Here is a 20091-nt window from a genome sequence, read left to right as displayed (position 1 = left end):
TGCAGCAGGATTTCTGTAAAATGCCACACAACCGAATTCACAAGTTGATTTCAACTATTTACGGCGACCAAATCTATCAAATGGCCTCTACAAGTCCAGGCATGGTGATCATACAGTGTGAGACATGTCATCGGCTGTGAAATAGATAATGCTGTTGGCGGATAAGCAATTTCACGAATGAGAATTGTTCTTATCCTATTATCTGTGAAAATAACTACTTATCTTAAAAAAAATAATACATGCATAAATGAAAACTAAACTTTTTTTCTTTTAAGGCCCACTGAGTTACATAGCTCTTTTTCAGAAGCTACCTGACCACAAATGATAGCTCAACGAAGTGGCTTATCGCGTGGAAATTTATAGCAGTCAAATACTCTCAACGCATGTTGATTCTAAAAGTGTGGGGGGGGGGGGGGAGAAACCGGAGAAATCCGGAGAAATATCAACGCGACCACGGGGAGAACTCCAAATATACAGGGTCGGGATGGAACCCGCGACCTCCTGTGTATCAGGCGAAATAGTTAACATCTCACCGCCGGGGCACCCCAATGTGGACAGGAAGGCGAAATTGTCGTGTAACTGCTCTTATGTACGAAAATTTGCAGATAATAGGAGGGGTTTAGCACCACTGGAAACCACTTCTCAGTGACTCTCCTTTTCCGTATGAAATGCACACAATGGGATTTTTTTGAATGCACGTGTTGACCACCGCTGCATGAATCCTCTTATCTGCAGAAAAATATGAATAATAGGGAGAATCCATCCGATTCAGAATTACTAATAAAGGGTCACACAGACCGCACCGGGCGTTTCACTGCACTTGATGTTGAGTTTCCATGTCCAGTTCCGTATGCACCTGCTCATACGTTGAAGTTAATCGACAGCCCATTTCGAATCCACTGCTGGAGGATGGCATCACCACACGCTATTGCAGCGATGGGGGTTGTTCCACCAATTCACCAATGCGGGTTGGTGAAGGGGAGGGCTGAACCAATTCGGATTTCACTCGCCACTGACGTTAGCCGTGGCTGGACATGCAAGCCAGGTCGCGGGGTTCATCATGCGATGCTTGAACCACGGCACCGCCACTCCACCCACCAGTGATTCCCTCCCCACCTTAGCAGTTTAGGCTTTTGATGTCACTGGATTGGCATGCTGGACGTTTAAAAAAACAAAACTCTGGAACACTTGTTGGACTTTTTTCGTACGTGAATAGTAAATTGAAGCTTAAGGAGCTGAAAGGAGTCTGGGCACTGAGATAATGAAGATGAAGAGCAGCGAAAGGGAAGACGTTATCAATTGACAACGTACAGGACAAGACATCGAGCAGCGAGATGTAAGACCAGGTGAATGCAGCGATAAGACGCAGAACCAGACGTGTAAAGCAAACAGAGTTCTGGTTACACGATGCATCACTCTGCTGGTTAGCCAGTCTCTGATATTCTGATGTATCTGTTTAATGACATTCCTCTTTTATGCCAGCTTCACTGCCGTGGTGTGATCGGTTACACACTGGACTCACACTCAGCAGGCCGCCACTTCAATTCGATCTCTCGGTGTGACAGTTGGAATGATCGCAGAGTTCCTAAACCCCCTCCCGCCTCTCTTCCCCCAGCAGTATAAATGGGCTCACCAGTCAGTCGATTGGAAGGTCGTGTGTGGTGGGGTAAAGTGTGGGTACTACCACCTCTTCACAGTTGTCTGGCCAACGTGGAAGAGTAGGCCAAATACTTTCTCGAAGATATCTTTTAGAGCGCCCTCCGATATCGTTCTCCCGCACGTCCGATTAGCATGGTTGGCTATGTACATTGCGAAAAAGTTGAACATACATACATTCTCCCTCTAGTTGAGACCCATCTGCCACCAGGGCCGCACCTTAACCTATAAGTTTGATTATTTTGGTTTATGTTTGGGATGTTAGGCAGCCTGTCTTCATACATTAAAACTTTTTTGATTCGTGTTGTCACTTGTTTATCCAGGTCACGTGAGTAAAAGAGCTTTGTGTTGCCTCAATGGGTTCTCGCTTCCAAAGATCATCATCATAATAATCATCAGCCATAACCTCTCCACTGCTGGATGAAGGCCTCCTTACGATCTCATGGTCTTGCAAGGCAACGATGTATCTCCCGCCTGCATACGAGCTGATGTCATCCTTTTGGGTGTGTTCCCTCCCCTGGCTTCCACTCCGTGTGGTTGCTCTCTGTCCTGCCCCAAGCCATGTACTTGTTTTCCATCAGTCGTTATAATGTCACTAATTTGCGTATACAGGCAGACCTTGCCGGTTATGTTCCTGGAATATTCTGGTTTTGGACAAATAATTTACCTAATCGGAAACATGGGGTTGCATTCCTGGGTCCGAAATGATAATGCCCTCACTATTTGTTTAACTAATTCTACAAGGTTTTCTGCCCTTGTTATTGCTGACTCGCTCTCCATTTCTTGTTTTGTGTGTGTGTGTACACTTTATTTTTCAATTTAAGCTCAACACAAAACCCCCGTCTCCATTATTATTATTATTTTCACACACCGTGCCACTCACACCCAATGCTCGCCAACTGACGCTGTCCCTTCAATGTCAATGATTCGCCATCTAGGCATCCGTCATCTAGGCATCCGTCTAACGTGCTCAACGACCGGACGACGAGATGCATGCGGCGTTGTGTGAACATTTGCGTTGTGTCACACAAAAAACATTTATATATAAATAAATCGTTCTCACAGTCGATTGATTCACAGATTCCTCCGGATGCATCCCTCTCTCACGGCACGACTTTTCAACGCTGAGATGAGAATATTAGCAGCGTCAAATCGCGTTCAGCCGAAACATCCATCACCCCCCCTCCGCTCCCCGGAAAACGGACCTCATTAGGTAAACCGTGTATAGCCGAAACACGCGTTCTGTAAAGCCACGTTGGGCAAGCTTTTCCTGTATTCTGCAATCCATGTGTTGCTCTTCTTGTATCTCAGTGTCATTGAAAGCATCCACCTCTCCAAGCCTAGTTTTAGGGTCAGATCGCGTAAGTAAAAAAAAAACGTGCAAGTAAAAATATCTACACGATCTGACCCTAAAAGCAATTTTGGAGAGGTGCATGCTTTGCATTACATCAAGAGACAGGAATAAATTACGAATGCATTTTTTTTAATCAATAGAGGAAGAACTGCAGTGTATACACAGTATCTAAATTAACAGGTATTTCCATTTCTCAAGTAATAAAGTGTTAATTACTGCAATTATGATCTACGTAATGTAAGACGCTAATGAGTTAATACGACAAATGTCCATGTCATAGGAGTTGTATGGATATTCAGGAGGTAAACATTTTGGTGTTACCCACGCAGCTGAGCAATGCAGTAAAAAACAATGCAGAACATTATTCTCCTGGATGCCGTCATTCTGATAGATGATCAATGATCCAGGACTCACCGGATTCAGGTTCAGAATATGTATTTACATTGGAGGAATCCGATGAGTTCTAAAAGCTCTTTTCACAGATGTACAGTCAGGGCGGGTCAGAACGTTACAAAAACAAACGATACGAAAATAGCATTGGAGTCCAAAGTATAGGAATGGTAAGCAATTCACAGGAAAAACATTGTTTTATTTTACCAGGTAAAGCCCACTGAACAGATTCTTTTTCAGAAGTGACCTGGCCACAAGATAGCTCAACGAAGTGGTTTATCATGTGGAAATTGAGAGTAGGAAAATGATCTAAATAATCCGAACGCATCTGAGTAAAGCCCCCTTATCGCCCTTGTTTTGCTACTGTCCTAATTAATGTTCCCTCGAATTTCATGCTTTGATTCCGCCACCCTAAAGAAGACTCGGTCTGCCAAACACTGACCGCTTCGTCTCATCCACCACACGGCAGGTCACAACATTTCTCTTTCTGCTCCTTTCTTCGCACTGATAGCTAGACGTTGTAAAATTAATCGCATCGTCTCCTTCCCCAAGTCGTTATGTCCGGCCAGATTTAACAAGGTGAGAGAATTTGTTACAACCAAACAAACACACGTCCACTTAAACCTGGAGTGCTCACAGCCAGATGTGAGTGGCAATTTCACCCAATACGAGACATTATATTTTATTACACTGGTCAACAAAAAAAACACAGTTTTTTCTGGCCTGGACTTTTGCAGCTGTTTTAGACTAATTTGAGGGTGCTGATTCCAAATCTGATCTCAGATTTGCTCTATCACATCTCATTTTTATGCTATCGGCATACCCCATTTTCATTGATTTTACCCGAAATTAACTCTGTCACTTATGATTGCAAGTTGTTGCGAGTCAGTGACTGCTTTAGTGTTAAAATATGGTGCTTTATTTTTAGGATAGTGTGTTTATAATATCATTTTATGTAGATATCCACATTTATTTTATATTTTTCTTCTGCAGTTTTTATTGAAAATTCAATATTTGATATCTCAAAAACCTGATGTGATAGACAAAAACTGATGCCAGATTTGGAATAAGCACTCCAAAATTACATTTATACCGTTGGAATACCTTATGCCAGAAAAAGTGTGTTGACTAGTGTTATCTCAAGCGAGAATCTAGAAAATAAACCCATAAGTGCTGTCAGCCACATTAAGTATTCTGATGCCAGCATAATGGCCTTTGAGAGTCACCCAAACACCTCTTCTGTGTGGTAATTATTTTATAAAAATACCAGACTGACCTGATAGACTGTTTCGTAGCGTTGTATCCCTTTGCTCGAGTACATCTGCCGTAAGTGAGGCAAGTCAGCTTGACAGACTGCGAGTGCCGCAACTTTGGTGTGCTCCCTAATCTACTGTTGTAGGGTGTGCTACACAGTTGGTTTCTGCGCGAGATGTGGAATGAGACAAATTGTTCCTGGATATCATTCGGCACCTGCGTGCTGAGTTGAGATGGTGGCAAGATGTTAACTCCCTCGCCTGGTATACAGGAGGGCTTGGGTTCGATCCCGATCCTGACGCCTGTTGTATATTTGGAGTTTGCATGTCTCTCTCCCCGTGGTCGCGTGGATTTTTCTCCAGGTCCTCTGGTTGATTCCTCCACGTTTTCTTCCGAAAAAGAGCTACATAGCTCAGTGGGCTTTACCTGGAAAAATAAAAAAACATAGTTTCGTCACATACACCCCCTGATGCAGTGCTCCGTTGAGGATATTCCATGTTAAAGTGCAAAGTAGACCTTGTGAATACCATTGCAGGTCTAACCTAGTTTATCGCCCGTAATAGTTAAACGTTTCCCCAACGTTTGTTTGAAGCAGCCAGATAGAAAACACAAAGCAATCTCGCCCTTGATCTCTCCAAACAACCCACCACGGCTAAGTGGTGAATATTTATTTCTCAGTAAAGAAAGGCTCAAGCAGCAATTCATTGACTCTCAACTGTTTTTAATTAGAAGGTAAAAAGGTACTACTCTGCGTTTATTGTACATGAATGCCCTGAGCAAAAAGAGTTATTTTTAGGGCTGGATGGGTTTTTACAGGCTTTATTTTGTCAGTAACTACGTGTTATTTTGAAACCATTTTGCTTCCAGGACGATAATCCCAAAGCTTTTAATGAGAGCTGTGTTTGAGGTAGACTTGATCTAATACTATAGTTCGATTTAAATTATTAAACATCTAGACTTTGTCCAATATCCAATACTGTACCCGATGTATATAACTTTCCGCATTTGATTGCATTAGCTGTTTAGCTTAATTTAAGTGTGAGCACTACAAGCCCGCGCTGAAGGACACATTGGTATTAAGTTCATAGCGAGCTACTGTGACGCTACGTGTTATGTTTAATGTACAAACATTGAATGAATAAGCGTCCCATTAAAGATGCTGAGCCTGCCAAATCTTGGACATGACAAAATCGAGAATACGCGACGCCATATTGTTTTACAACACTCAACTTGCTTGTCCAATAGAAGCAAACAGAGGCATCTATTTACAGTGCAACAATGCAGAACCCCACCGCAGTAATGTGTGTGCAGCGTGAAGTGAAGGAGCAAAGGTTAGATTGTGCAAAATGGACATGTTTCAAGGCTTACAAAAGAACAACGTATTTTAGCCTGCCTAGGTTAATAATGTACCATTGTTTCTTGTCTGTGCTCCACATATGCGGTAGTTGTGTGCATGTTACAGCTGAGCGATTCTCAGCATCCCTAACCCTCAAGCCGTGATTCAGTTCTTAGAATCAAATACAATTTCTACAGGATCGTGATGGTGGTAGAATCTTGGGATTGTGCATTCATTTGTGAAGGGTACATTCACGGGGACTGTGACCAACCGCGTGGCATTACCGTTGAGCTGCATTGCCAATTCCGAGTGCGAGGAATTGTCCTCACCATACCCCGATTCCATTGTGGTGTTTCAGGCAAGGGGGGAAGGCCCCGTGGGGTTGGGATGGCCCATTGGGAGGCGAGCATGAGCACAGCCCTTACCTGTGCCACTGTGTGGCCAGAATGCGGATTAGCTAAGCCTAGGCAAAGACATATATATTTTTTACGAAGTAAGGCTCACCGAGCTATTTAGCTCGTTTTTAAATCCTTTATATTAAGTTCACTTGCTTGCTTGCGCGCTTATGACCGTGCAAATCTTTCGGTCGTTTTTTAACCCAATTCCCGTGATCCAATCGAGCTGACATTTTGCACACAGACTCGTTGTGCGTGACAATTTATTTTCGTGAAAAAAAATTTCTCCAAAATTTTACACTTTTTAGGAAAAAAACAATTATATTTAATTACCAATTGCTTAATGCTGCCATGCAATCATCTGACCAATAGGTAGCAGCCATCTCAAGCCAGAGGACGAGAGGATTCTAGCCGCTACGCATATAAAGGATTTATAGTGAAAAACTTTGTTTTTACGGGTTAATTTTTTCAGAAGTGACTTGGCCACATGATAGCTCGACGAAGTGGCTTATCACGTGGTAATTTATAGCAGCCAAATACTCTGAACGCGTGTTGATTCTAAATGTGGATGGAAAACCCGGAGGATCCGGTGAAAAATCCACACGATCATGGGGGAGAACACGTAAACTACAAATATACAACAAGCATCAGGGTCTGGATCAAAGCCACAAGCTCCTGTATACCAGGCGAGGTAGTCAACATCTTGCCACTGCTGTGCCCCGGAGCATAACGTTACAGTGGAGCTCCAGTTGTAACGATGCTCTGAGCGAAACTTCACAACGTAAGATTCCCAATAGAATTGCAATAGAATCCCATTGCATTGCACGCATCTGCCATTACACAATCCCTTTGAAATTCCCATTGATTGGATTGTTTATTTTTACATGGGAATCATTCATAGAATGTTTGTTATTCCTGCAAATATCATCTACGGTGGAATTCTATAAACTGAATCTGATTCCTGCATCAATCTCCCAACTCCAATATACATTAATGTCATCATCCCTGAAGGTGACATTATAGTAGGGATGGCCAACCTTTTCGGCATGTCCTAGTTTTCGTTTTTAATTCACTTCATATGAAGTCCTGCACTGGAATGTGGCAGCGCATAAAATGCTGGGATGGAAGGTGACCCGACGATTGTTGCTGGCCAAAGGCTTCTCTTGGCACAGGAAAGGCACCCTGGCAGCTTTAGAATGCACGCATGAACCACCTTGATGGAGGGATTTCTCAGATATGGCATGTTTAGTACACATGCACATATGTGATGGACTGGACTCATACGAGTGCGCAATAACAAATGTTCTTACTTACTTGCATGTTATTTTGTCGTTCCCTGGTTTCAGTCGTACAACGTTCAGGCCAGTTAATGTGGTGCTCCCACATTTCATTCTTCTGCCATTATGACGCACAGTTTTATTTGTTGGGGATTTCGGTGCAAATGTTTGCTCAAGGTAAAATGAATTGTCTTGGTAATAGTTCCTCCACTAATTAATATTTCAACTCTTGTTTACCATATTACAACTTTGAATGGTGCTGTTGGCGCCTTGGCATTTGGGCCTGTGATTTGGGAAATAAATAATAATCAAAAGCAGATAATTATCCGTCCGTCTCCACCACAGGTAATTACGTTTTTTGCAGTGTTATGTTGCCATGCCATGGAGCTTAACAGATGTTTACTGCAGCCTATTGAACTACATGAGCAGAGAATTACTCTCAGTGCTCTGTCATGTGTAGGCCATGCTCACTTAAAGTCAAGTGTACATTTCACAGTGAGCTAACACACTGGCTTTCAGTTTCAAACAGCCAGCTCAAATATCTAACTGTATACAGGACTCTGTGCAGTTTCATAATTTACGTGTATTGAGTACAAACATCGCTTTCGTCACTCCACTGCTCGATGAGGTGTCTCACTGTCGAGGATATTTAACCCTACTTTGCCACGCTCGTCAGACCAAGTATATTTTCTTTAGCCAGGTGAGAACTCAACAGACCAGGTGAGTCTCATTTGCCAGTCACCTGGGTCACAAAAATGAGAAAAGCAAAACAAATGAGGCGCATCAACAAAGCAACTCGCAATTTGATCTAAAACAACTGTGTCGTGTAAGAAATTGAAAATGTTGCTACAAATGTAAATCATTGTTCAATAATAAATTCCCTGTAGCGCAAGTTGGCTCGGGCAGATTCATGCCGGATGGTGAAGCAGAGGTAAAAATACATGGGAGGATAGCAGAGTACAATTTTATTCTACTGTACTACCCTCTGCTGCTCACAACATTAGCCCCCCCCCCCCCCCCCATAGCAGCTTGTGTAGGCAACATACTGTAAAGGTTAAGGTACAGCCCCGCAATTGCTTCATCGCGCCACTGCTAACTGAAGCGCTTCCATTCGAGGGAGCTCTAGAAAGGCCCTCTTGAGGGTATTTGACCTCTTCTTCCACGATGGCCAGACATATCGAAAGGGTTGGCAACACCCACAATTTACCCCACCACACGTCACATGCCCATCGACGAACTGTCGTGTAACTCGTACCGCTGTGCGGAAACAGGCGGGGGGAAAGGGGGGGGCTTAAAAAACCAAAAGCGTGTGCCCATCTTTTGAAACGGTCATGTCGGAGAGATGGAATAGAACCGGCGACCTCTGGATTTGCAGGTCCGGCGTGCTAACCATCACACTACAGGCAGCGTCCCTAGCATTCTATATGTGGGCAACATTTATTTTTCGCGAGGTGCCCTTTGAAGGCGAGATTGTGGGGAAATGGTTCTTGACCGTGTCAGCGTGGGGCGACGCTTTGAAAAGGCGGCCAAGCCTGCCGTGACTGCGGGCAGATGCTGGAGCACTGCAAAGGTCAGAGATCTGTGGGCACGATTGGTTGGTCGGCGCTGGCAGAGAGCGAACACGATTTAAAATATATATATACGCGCCCGGGTTCCACGAAGGTTGAGAGAGGTGTGCAGAGAGACCCCCTCCCCCCTTCATCCTGCTGAGTACAAAGCCTCTTGTGAAACAGCCGTTTTGACCCGGGTCCGGCCTGTCATGTCGAGCTCTGACGTCTTTGTTCGATTGCGAAATCAATGCCCCCCTCTGGCCGGTCAGGCGGGAGCTTAACAAAAATAGCCTCGGACGGAGTCTCGAGATGATAGGCGTGAATTTGCGTGACTTGTGTCGTACAGAAATCTAAAATATGCAAAGAATGTCTTCTCTTTTGTTATCTATCGTGTGGGATCTTTCAAGGAACGAAAAATGTGTGGTTCATAATACTACCTTGTCCCAAACACGCGCCACGTATTGTTTGGTATGTGGCACCGTCTTTTCATGTTTTGTTATCTGTTTGTGTAATCACCGGGTGGCTAAGGATGTAAAAAGTGAACATCGCCGCTTATACATTACAATTTGAATGTACAGTATTAAGTATATAGCGTCCAAATGCCAACCACATTCAAGATATATAACATACGTTGCATTCGGTACGTGAGAATGCATTGCCCTGTTTATGATGTTTGTTTTTAAGTTAATGCAATGCCAATGGAGCAAACTAAATCTGGGCAAATGAAGACTCAAGAAATTACAAACCATACTAACGAGATGATAAAACGAGACAAACACAAATCGATTCTTCTTGAATATAATCTTTGATTTCATTGGGGAAGCTGGTGAGGGGTGATGTGGGAAGAGTTAATTGATCCATGTTTAATAATCATACTACAGAACTCTCTCTTGGGAGGAAGAGTGACACAGTGGTTAGCATTCTGGAGGGTGATCACCGTGTTAGAGATGGTTGTGTAATCTTTTAGTATCATTACCCACTCAACTGTTATACTTAACCTCTAATGTGAGATTGGATGGTGGGTCGGTAGGTAGGGTATTTAGTTGGGTACCATGACCCAAGTTCGATACCTGACCGTGGCGAACGTCAGTGGCGAATGATATCCGTTCCGATCTTGTGTCCACCTCCACAAACCCACACGGACTGGCATGGCTAAGTTTAGTAAAAACAAACCCAACATGACTAAACACGGCATGGGGGGGGGGGGGCTTTATCCAGTAGTGGATTGGCAAAAGGGCTGTAAATTCTACCTGTGGATTTTTGTAACAGTCTTAACATGACTGTCGTTCCCGTTTCATGCAAGTTCAACTCTAGGCCCTGCTATCACACGTTCGGTGGAGAGCGTGAGGTTGGCATCAACAATGGCGCCAGGACATGTTTGACAAGGCACTTAGCGGAGAGGTTTACCAATAGGTGTGACCAACGTGTGCTACAAAGGTTAAGTTTAATGATGCTTACGTTGCCACAGCAACGGCCTGTATTTTTGCACACGTTAGCAAGTTTACGTTTACTGCCTGTATTTACACGTACCGGCAATTTAATTTAAAGAGTCGGTTTGAATCTGCCTTCGTGTGTGTGTGTGTTTCGACATGCCTGCCATTAACAGCGGGGAAATGTATGAGGGCAGGAGGCAGTGATTTATGGGAATACTTCTTGAGACAACCTTATTGTCAAAAGCTGCACCCGCCTTGGCATTCTGTTTGTTTGTGTGTGTTTATTCACAGATGCCTGTATAGCGTCATTGTTGTGGTTGCTGCTGCTTTGTTTTCTACAATGACGGCCTGGGTTTTTTTTGCTTGCTGTCGTTTTTTCACAAGGCCGTTTGATAAGAAACAACAAGCGTTTGTTGTGAAAATATTGAGATTGTGCACCCGTGGATCTGCTGCGATGTGTGTACACTGTAATAAAGGCACAGACATCGCACACTCGTGATAACCTGGGTTGTGAGAATTGCGCGATGACAAATATGCTTTCCTAAAATAATGTCGTTATTTATTCAGAGAGGGAAAAAATAAACGAAAGTCTCCTAAGCTTTTTCAGGAAGGTCCCACACTTTTGTGCACGATATCTAATCATACATATGATGCCACCGATTGTGTTTAGCATTTAACGACTGATCACATTTAAAAACTTATTTCTATCAACAAGCAGTAAGGAGTCTTGTGTGCAAACAACGGTGTTGCTTTTACATGACAATTTATCTTTTTCCATTCCCCGCCCCCTCTCCGTCATGTCCTTTCACACATCGGCAGGGTCACATGGTCGGCACGTGGACGTGATGGTTTGACCGGCGCGGGAGAGCATGCTGTCCCGTAATAACCCGGGTGGCGGCGGCGGCGGTAGGCGGACCAACCCACGGACGACCACGAACTCCCCCGTCGCCCGGCCCTCCTCCTCCGACCAGGATGGTGTCAAAATGCCTTCCAGCAACGGTGGCCCAAAGTCGCCGGTGGGCCGGGTTCCTGGCGGCGGCGGCGGCGGCGGTGATGGCGCGGCCGCCGGAGCCGAGTGGCTCACGCCGCGACGGGTCAGCCACCGGCGCGCGGGCGCCGCAGAGCGGAGCGACGTGCGTGATTCGGGGACGTCTCCCATCGCCGCCAAGGTGCTCACGTCGGCCAACCCAAAGCTGTCATACGTGGACCGCGTGGTGCTGGAGATCTTGGAGACGGAGCGTATGTACGTCAGGCACCTGAAGAGCATCGTGGAGGTGAGATGCAGGTTGGGGGTGCGGGGGGGTGGAGGGAAAGGGGGGGGCACGTGCCTTGCCGCTCTCTCTGCGGAGGGACGTCTTGGTCGTGCGAGGGTGAAGGGTGGTCGGAGCGGCCGGGTAACCTTCCAACATTGCCCAGTGAACAACTCCACTTCTGGAGTGCACGGTTCAAGGGCTTGTGGACAATCGACTTCTGGTTTCCCTGTGCTGCTTTTAAAAGCCTTACGAGCACCTTTCTTTCATGAGTAATGCTGGAAAGAACGCTGTTCCCATCCCAAGTCCCGTGCCTTGTGGATGTTTCCAAACCTAGTATCACCCCATTCATCAATTCTCCGAATTATCTTGTGTTTCTTAAAGCAGGTAACATGCACAGGCGTGTTCTGCTCTTACGCTTCATTTACCTATCGTGCTGCATGACAGTGTCTCCACGTTTCATAAAAGTAATGTATACAAATGAATGGGTCGAGAGCGGTGGTGCAGTGCTTGACACACTTTGCTGTAAAAAATCGTGACCTGGGTTTGTTTCCTGACCATGGCTGACATCGGTGTGGTGAAGTATGGTCAAAAAACCCTCACGACCAAAGCGGTGTGGGGTGGCCGTCATCCAGCAGTGGATTGACAAAGGTCAAAGAATAATAACTAATTCCTTATTTGCAGAGAAAGTGCCGTTGTGAAATCTGAGTTGGTTTCTTTAGTTAATGAAACACTGATGTAATGATTGTAGTTTTATATTGTTGAAGTATAAGTTCACGAAGTTAAACGCTGCATGTGGAGGAAGGAAACGTAATCCAGTGAGCAAATGGAACTTGTCTTGTTGACATTTCTCTGTTGCTGCTTGGCCAGGAGCCACGAATTGATGTTGAGAATTGAATCCTCGTAACTTGGTGGTACAGTGCTGCTTACCATTTCACGTGAAATTGGAATTAGGTTTCGTTGAGTGTCTCATGAATGTAGACTTAACACACGAGAAGACCACTGTGTAAGGACCACATGACCGCAATCGTCTGTGGAAGGGGGAGGCACAACTAACTGTAACCTCACGTAACAAGATAAATAAGCACCGTACTCCTGCAGCGAATTTCAATCCAAAATAAAACCATTAAATGTGTGTATATACTTCACACTGGCATACCACCTGTTTACATTGGTTTTTATGCCTTATTACCCCAATTCATTCTAACTTGTGATGTCAGTTTCTGATCATGAGACTAAGCATACATTTGGAACTCTCCTAGAGCAAGGTGCAAAACCAACCCCCCCCCCCAACCCCCCGTGAGAGAACGGCATTGGTGATATCGCAAAACCACAGCACTTCTGAAATTCCATCAAGTGACCTCCTGTCCGCAATGGAGGCACTGGACTTTTCTACGTGTGTTGTAGAGATGTTCATCACATGGTGATAAAACCTACATTTTTTCAAACTTAAAACTTTCGTGACTTCAGGAGTTCATATTCTTGGTTCTTTCGGTAAAGTCACGTAGATAGAAAATACAAATAAATTAAAATAAAAAATTTAAGTAAAAAACCACGACGTTTCGATCACAACACAAGCGGCCTTCATCAGGCAGAGAGAAAATAGGGGGCACGCCTCCAAATGCGACTGCTTCTCGGGGCTTTCAGAGTGAGCAAAGCCGTGCGGTGTAAACGGCATGGGCAGGGCAGCCAGCGCCAATGTCGGAGCAAAGCCCCACAAGTACATATCTTTGGTATTTATTCTCAAAGCTGAAATGTTCGCAAAATATATGAATACCCATATTTCATATTACGACATTTGTTATAAGGTCTTTGGTGACTAGGCTTAAATCCATTAACTCGCTGCGCTTGAGGACCTAATTTAATCACAGGCAGTTAAAACCCAGATTTGAACCCAGGATCTCAGCAGTGCCAGTTGAGTACTTTTTGTAATGTGTCAGTCCGTCATCATTGAGTGTGTGGTGCACTGTGGGTAGTGAGTGTCGGTGTCTGGTAAGTGGTGTCACGTGAGTGGTGTCACATGAGTGGTGTGATGTGAGTGGTCAGCAACTGGTGAGTGGGAGTTGTCAGTGTGTGGAGAGTGAGTGTTATGCGAGTGTGTGGTGAATCTCAGGTATTAGGTTGGTGGTGAGTGTCTGGTGAGTGGTTAGCATAACTAGATGACCAAAGATAACCATTTGTTATTGTGCAATATCTAACACGTGGTAGCAACATTTTTCAGAAGAACCTTAACTGCAGATTACGTGACCAGAGCTCGACTGGTATCTCACCGGTTCATGCGACTGCCCTCTTCGCGTGGACTGATTACTTTGTGTACATTTTACACAAACTCTTGAGGACAAGTGACAATTGATTGATGTGGAAGACACACCGTGTCAGGCCTGTGTGAATATCTTGCACCCGTTTGAAGGCACATTCTTGCGTGTGTGTGTGTGTGGGCCCGATGAAACATAGCACAGCGGTGGCCTGTGTATTTCATTCATGATTTACATAAATTCTCCATTATAAAGAAGCACTTTGGAAACGCAATTTTGTCGCCCAGAATTTCTTCATTTATTTATCCATTAGTTTTCATATTTTCCAGTCGCATCAGTCAAATATTTAACCATTAAAAGCACTCTATGACAGTTAAGCTATGTCATTTGCATACAGTTTTCGCTTACCACTGCTGTGCTGTCAAGTTTATAAAGAATGATTACCTCACTTGAAAGCAAGCTCTTGAGCGTAAATATAGTGACATGCATCACACTAGCATTATACAGAACACATAAGAGTGGTTTGTGATTACTTATATTCTACCAACATCTGCATCACATGGACAATGTTTTGATGATCAAGATCATTTGAAATGTGTACGCGCATGGATGTATAATTGGTTAAAGATAATTGTAACAACGGAACCATACAAGACCATGTTCTTAGAAAGTTATGCGGTGTGGGAACACAGCCGTAAAACATCGTGCAATATTTTCGAGGTTTAATTTGCGTGCTATTTAAGAAAAAAAGCTTTATTTTGCGAAAGGGAAACTCAAAGAAATGCCCATGTAAAACAAAAAGTGGAATCTGCAGCTGTGTACAATTGTGCCAAGCGCGCATTTTTTTTTACTCGGACTTTTGAAAACAAACAGATTCTGTGAAGTACAATGCCGTCAGCTGACATCTTAGAGCCTGGTTCTGAGGACACGCAAAGAAAAGATTGAAAGGAAATGAGAAAAAAACGAGAACCAAAAATGGTAGTGCGAGAAAATAATGGCGCTGAGCATAGAGCAGAAGCAGGAAACGGTGAGCTCGTGCGATGGTAACATTATAAAGCAACTAAAGAATATGAAGGCTGTAGAACAAAGCTACTATGGGACATTGCCTCAATCATTTTGACAGTGACGCATTGTGTTGTGTTGCTTTGAACAGTGCCCTGTTATTATTGGTACACTCCCATCCCTATCAGAAACTAGACTATTTTTTATTTTACAATAAGAGGCCCACTGAGCTATATAGCTCTTTTTCAAAAGGGACTTGGCCACAAATGAATGCTTATCGAAGTGGCTTATCATGTGCAAATTTATAGCAGCCAAATACTCTAAACGCACGTTTCTAAATGTGGAGGGGGAAACTGGAGGACCCAGAGAAAAATCCACGCGACCACGGGGAGAACACGCAATCTTCAAATATACAGGTGTCAGGGTTGGGATCGAACCCACGACCTCCTGCATACCAGGCGAGGTAGTTAACATCTCCTAGCCACCGTGATGATGATGATGAGAGAGAGAGAGAGACGCAAACTCCAAATATACAGCAGGCGTCGTCAGGGTCGGGATCAAACCCACGACCTCCTGCACACCAAGCGAGGTAGTTAACATCTAGCCACTGTGATGATGATGACGAGAGAGAGACGCAAACTTCAAGTATATAGCAGGCGTCGTCAGGGTCGGGATCAAACCCACGACCTCCTGCACACCAGGCGAGGTAGTTAACATCTCTCCACTGCGGGACCTCTATAGACCTGAATCGAGCTGTCTTGAGGTGGTCTGCCATTTCCCCTGTGATGCTGTGTCATACAACATTTACACCGATAACAATAGACGTGGGTCATACGTATTGCAGATACAAGTATCTTGTTTTTGTTAACTTATTACTTTGATCAATTTACTGTCTTCTCTCTCTGTTTGCTGTTAACATCCCACCACTTTCGGGTTGTGGCCTCTCCCTATGTCTATCTTCACTCTCTCTTGCCACCTCCCATCCAGTGGACTCCTCCAATTCTTCTAATCTTGTCCGGTCATCTCATTTTCTGGCGGCCTGTCTTTAGCTTTCACCGCAACAGGCTCCACTCCATTGTTACGTGTGCCCATCTGTTATCCGCTGTCTGAGCTGGATGCCCTTCCAAAACTCCATTTGAAGCTCTAATTCAATGTGTAGGTTTCGATTTAAAGCTTTCGTGACTGCAGGGATTCATCTTCTTGGTTCTTTTGGAAAAGTCACGTAGAAGGGAAATAATAAAATAATAAAAATAAAACATAATAAAATAATTCTCACGACGTTTCGGCCACAACGCAAGCAGCCGTCCTCAGGTGAAGAACAGGTCTGTCGGAAAGACAGTGTCTGAATGTCTGTCTTTCTGACAGACCTGTTCTTCACCTGAGGACGGCTGCTTGCGTTGTGGCCGAAACGTCGTGAGAATTATTTTATTATGTTTTATTTTTATTATTTTATTATTTCCCTTCTACGTGACTTTACCGAAAGAACCAAGAAGATCAATGTGTAGGTTTTACCAACTCTATTCAATACTCTGACTTAAATATAAACATGTTTTTTATAGAAATGTTGTCTTAATATTGTGCTAAAGGTAAGGGTGCAGACCTGCAATGATTTGCTGATGCTACTGCTCGTGGATGGACCTCCGCTAGAGGAAGCTCTCAGGCCCATTCAGAAAGTATTTGGCCTCCTCTTTTAGGCTCTCCAGACATCTTGAAAGAGGAGGGCGTATCAACACTTTACCCCACAACACTCAACCTGCTCTTCGACTAGCTGTTGTTATTTAAACTTGCCATTTGGAGTTTTGTCTATAACTGTAACGACATATATGGTATGCCAATCTCTTGACAAAAAAATAACATTTATAAGTTGTTTCCGTATAAGTTGCCTCCTTTGTGTGCAGTGTTTCCACAAAAGAGCCAATCCACGCTTGAATGATTCACATTTTTTTATTCACAGTGGGGTATTTTACCCAGAATGCATTAAAACTGCACGAACCCGCACTGACTAGCGTGGTGAAGTACAGTATCGGGAAACAATACCCATGACATACACAGCATGGGGAGGCCCGTCGTCCAGTAATTGATTAACAAAGAGTGTCGAATGATAATTGATGTGTTTCTTAAACGTAACACCAGTGGCATAGCGCATTTGTCATGGGCCATGAAGAATGGAATGTCATGAGGCAGCCTCTTTCTGCCTTCCCCTCCCCCCTCGTCATAGCCCAGCACCTGGGCCCCCCTCAGCCACTTGGGCCCCCTCAAGCACCTGGGCCTTCCCTCAGGCCCCCCTCAGGCCCCCCTCAGGCACCTGGGACTTCCCTCAGGCCCCCCTCAGGCACCTGGGCCTTCCCTCAGGCCCCCCTCAGGCCCCCCTCAGGCACCTGGGCCTTCCCTCAGGCCCCCCTCAGGCGCCTGGGCCTTCCCTCAGGCCCCCCTCAAGCACCTGGGCCTTCCCTCAGGCCCCCCTCAGGCACCTGGGCCTTCCCTCAGGCCCCCCTCAGGCACCTGGGCCTTCCCTCAGGCCCCCCTCAGGCACCTGGGCCTTTCCTCAGGCCCCCCTCAGGCACCTGGGCCTTCCCTCAGGCCCCCCTCAGGCGCCTAGGCCCCCCTTAGGCACCTGGGCCCTTATCAAGCCCCACTCAAGCTCCACTCAGGCCAATGGGCCTGCACACTTGATGGCCGTGCAACTGCTTAACGCTTATGTTTAAATTCACCAAAAATAATCTACTCGTGTTTGTATACGTTATTTTTCGTTTTTTTAGGATTTACTGAGTGTTTTTTTTCTAACTTAAACATAGTACTGTATCTCAAATAAACCAACACTATACAATCCCATGATCCAAAATACAATATTTTTAAATAAGAGTTTTATTTGTCAAAAGGACCAAAAGTCCAGAAGTTTATTACGAATGATATTTAAAGATACTGTATTATTTTTGGTAGTCCTCTGTGTTAAGTCCGTGTGTTCGTGAGTGTGATGAAGGGTCACGACTCAGTACATTCTATATCGGGCTTGGGGTGATGATCGTTACATCCTTTGTCTTCCCTGGAGGTGAAATCGAGCTAAAACAATGGAGCAGTGTTTCATCTTGCACAGTGAACGTCCAAGGGTACCCTGGCTTCCCCCAGTCAATACAGTACTATGTGACCCGCATGCTTATAGCAACTTCTTGCATTAGCTTTGTCCAAGAGGGTTTTTTTTTACACAGCTATGTGAAGTATGCTTCAGTCTGAAAAAGAATTTCACGGGGCTAAATGCACAGATCTCTGGGGGAGGTGAATTTCACAGATTTAAATGCACATTTTTTTTCAATCCAGCGATTTTCAACCCACCAGTAGATGAAGGCCTGCTCACGCCATGCCAGTCATGTGTTTATTTTTAATACATACTTCACCATTGCTGGCCAGCGTGGGTTAGCGAGGGGGGTTGGGGAACAGGACAGGTTCTGATATCACTTGCCACTGATGTTCGCTGTGGCTGGGAAGCAAACTTGGATTGCTGGATTCATAGCACATCATGTTAACCACTGCAACCACCACTCCACCCAACACGTTATTAACGGAGAAAAGGTTTTCATCATTTTCCTTAATTGGATTCAAGTTAAAAAAATTATTAAAATGTGTTACTGTCAGATATGATAGGAAACAATAAAGCTGAACAACAGGTTTCTGTAAATGATATTAGTGGTAACATTTACTTATCAATGTTTTGTGAATGAAAGTGGTAATATTAATGACAAATACAGACGTGACACGGAAGTTGAAAAGTGCGCAAGAAGCATGGAGAGACACATGGATTCATTAGAGAATATGGACAATTTTGAAGACATGATATTGACTTTTAAGATGAGTGGATTTTGGGCAGGACACCGTCGCTGGAAGGGATGATCACCGGTGGTCAAGGCTGACGAAATCAGCTCGTCTGGGGGAGCTAGATGGATTGTTACATTGCAGGACTGCGCGAAATGACCACAGACCATGACTGCTGATAATGAATGAATGGTGAAAAAATGAATCGGTCCAGGACAGTCATTGTTAAATCTACTTTGAGAGTACATTTTTATTAGAATTTTCAAAAAGACATGAGTCAACTTTTACTACATAAATGAATGTGCAAAACAATTTTCTTTTCATTAATCATCTAGGCTACACGTGCAGTCTTTAGTTTCAAGCATGCTCTGCATTGCCTGCAATATGTGATACGTTTTATTCCTGCACAAAGATTTACAAATACGTAATGTATGCTTTTGAAATGTTACCGGTCTCTGTGACACAAACATTATCGTCATTTCTTCTGATAAGAAAAGAACCTAATGTACGTGCAGAGACACGAAGGTATGATTTCAGTGTCAACCGCTGTACAGCAGGGTGTGCCTTCACAGTGTGACCTGACCCGGACATTCTTCATTACGTGTATCTTGCTTGTCCGGTTTTATTTCAGAGCTTGCTATTATAAAACATTTTTAAGAATGTTTTTTTTAAAGACAAAAATAGCCGGGCCCTCGGCTTAAAAAGTACAGTTGATCTGCCAGAATACACAACTTTTGAAATTTGGACCTATTTTTATTTCATTCTAAGTTGTGTATTATGAAGAATGCCTTTGACCAAATCACCCATAATGGGTGCAGTCTCAAGTGAGGAAGATGAACCTGGTTTGTGTTTATGGATGGGTGACGACAATGCAAAAACACGGTGTTATCGACTGCTTCGGGTCCTCGTTGTCGACAAAAGATCACATTTCAATACAATCCTTGGTTGTGCTGTGCGATGTTCCCTTGCTTGCACTTCCCGCTGTCACCAACTCGGGCTGGCCAGCATGAGGAGTAATGGTCATACAGCCCCATGACTCAGAGTATGGGTAGGCCGTCATCCAGCAGTGGACTGGCAGAGAGGGTGTATGTACACGCACCTTGATATGTGCGCCTGAATGCAGTTATTGGTC

At 44.4% G+C, this 20091-nt stretch overlaps 1 protein-coding gene across 2 annotated transcripts in view; it reads left to right on the top strand.

Moving 5' to 3' along the window:
• Positions 1–20091, top strand: part of LOC133342398 (pleckstrin homology domain-containing family G member 3-like) — a 103582-nt gene that overhangs the window by 32341 nt on the left and 51150 nt on the right. For both annotated transcript variants that reach the window (XM_061551549.1, XM_061551548.1), the window contains one exon: positions 11465–11919. In XM_061551549.1, coding sequence (XP_061407533.1) covers positions 11515–11919 — 405 coding nt within the window. In that variant the 5' untranslated portion in view covers positions 11465–11514. The remainder of the gene's footprint in view (positions 1–11464; positions 11920–20091) is intronic.

The sequence above is a fragment of the Lethenteron reissneri genome, chromosome 14 (genome assembly GCF_015708825.2).
Source record: "Lethenteron reissneri isolate LAM-NWPU_2019-01 chromosome 14, ASM1570882v1, whole genome shotgun sequence".
In the NCBI taxonomy this organism is placed as follows: domain Eukaryota; kingdom Metazoa; phylum Chordata; class Hyperoartia; order Petromyzontiformes; family Petromyzontidae; genus Lethenteron; species Lethenteron reissneri.
Note: the sequence above shows the minus strand (reverse complement) of the source record. Positions and strands in the feature narration are given on the sequence as shown.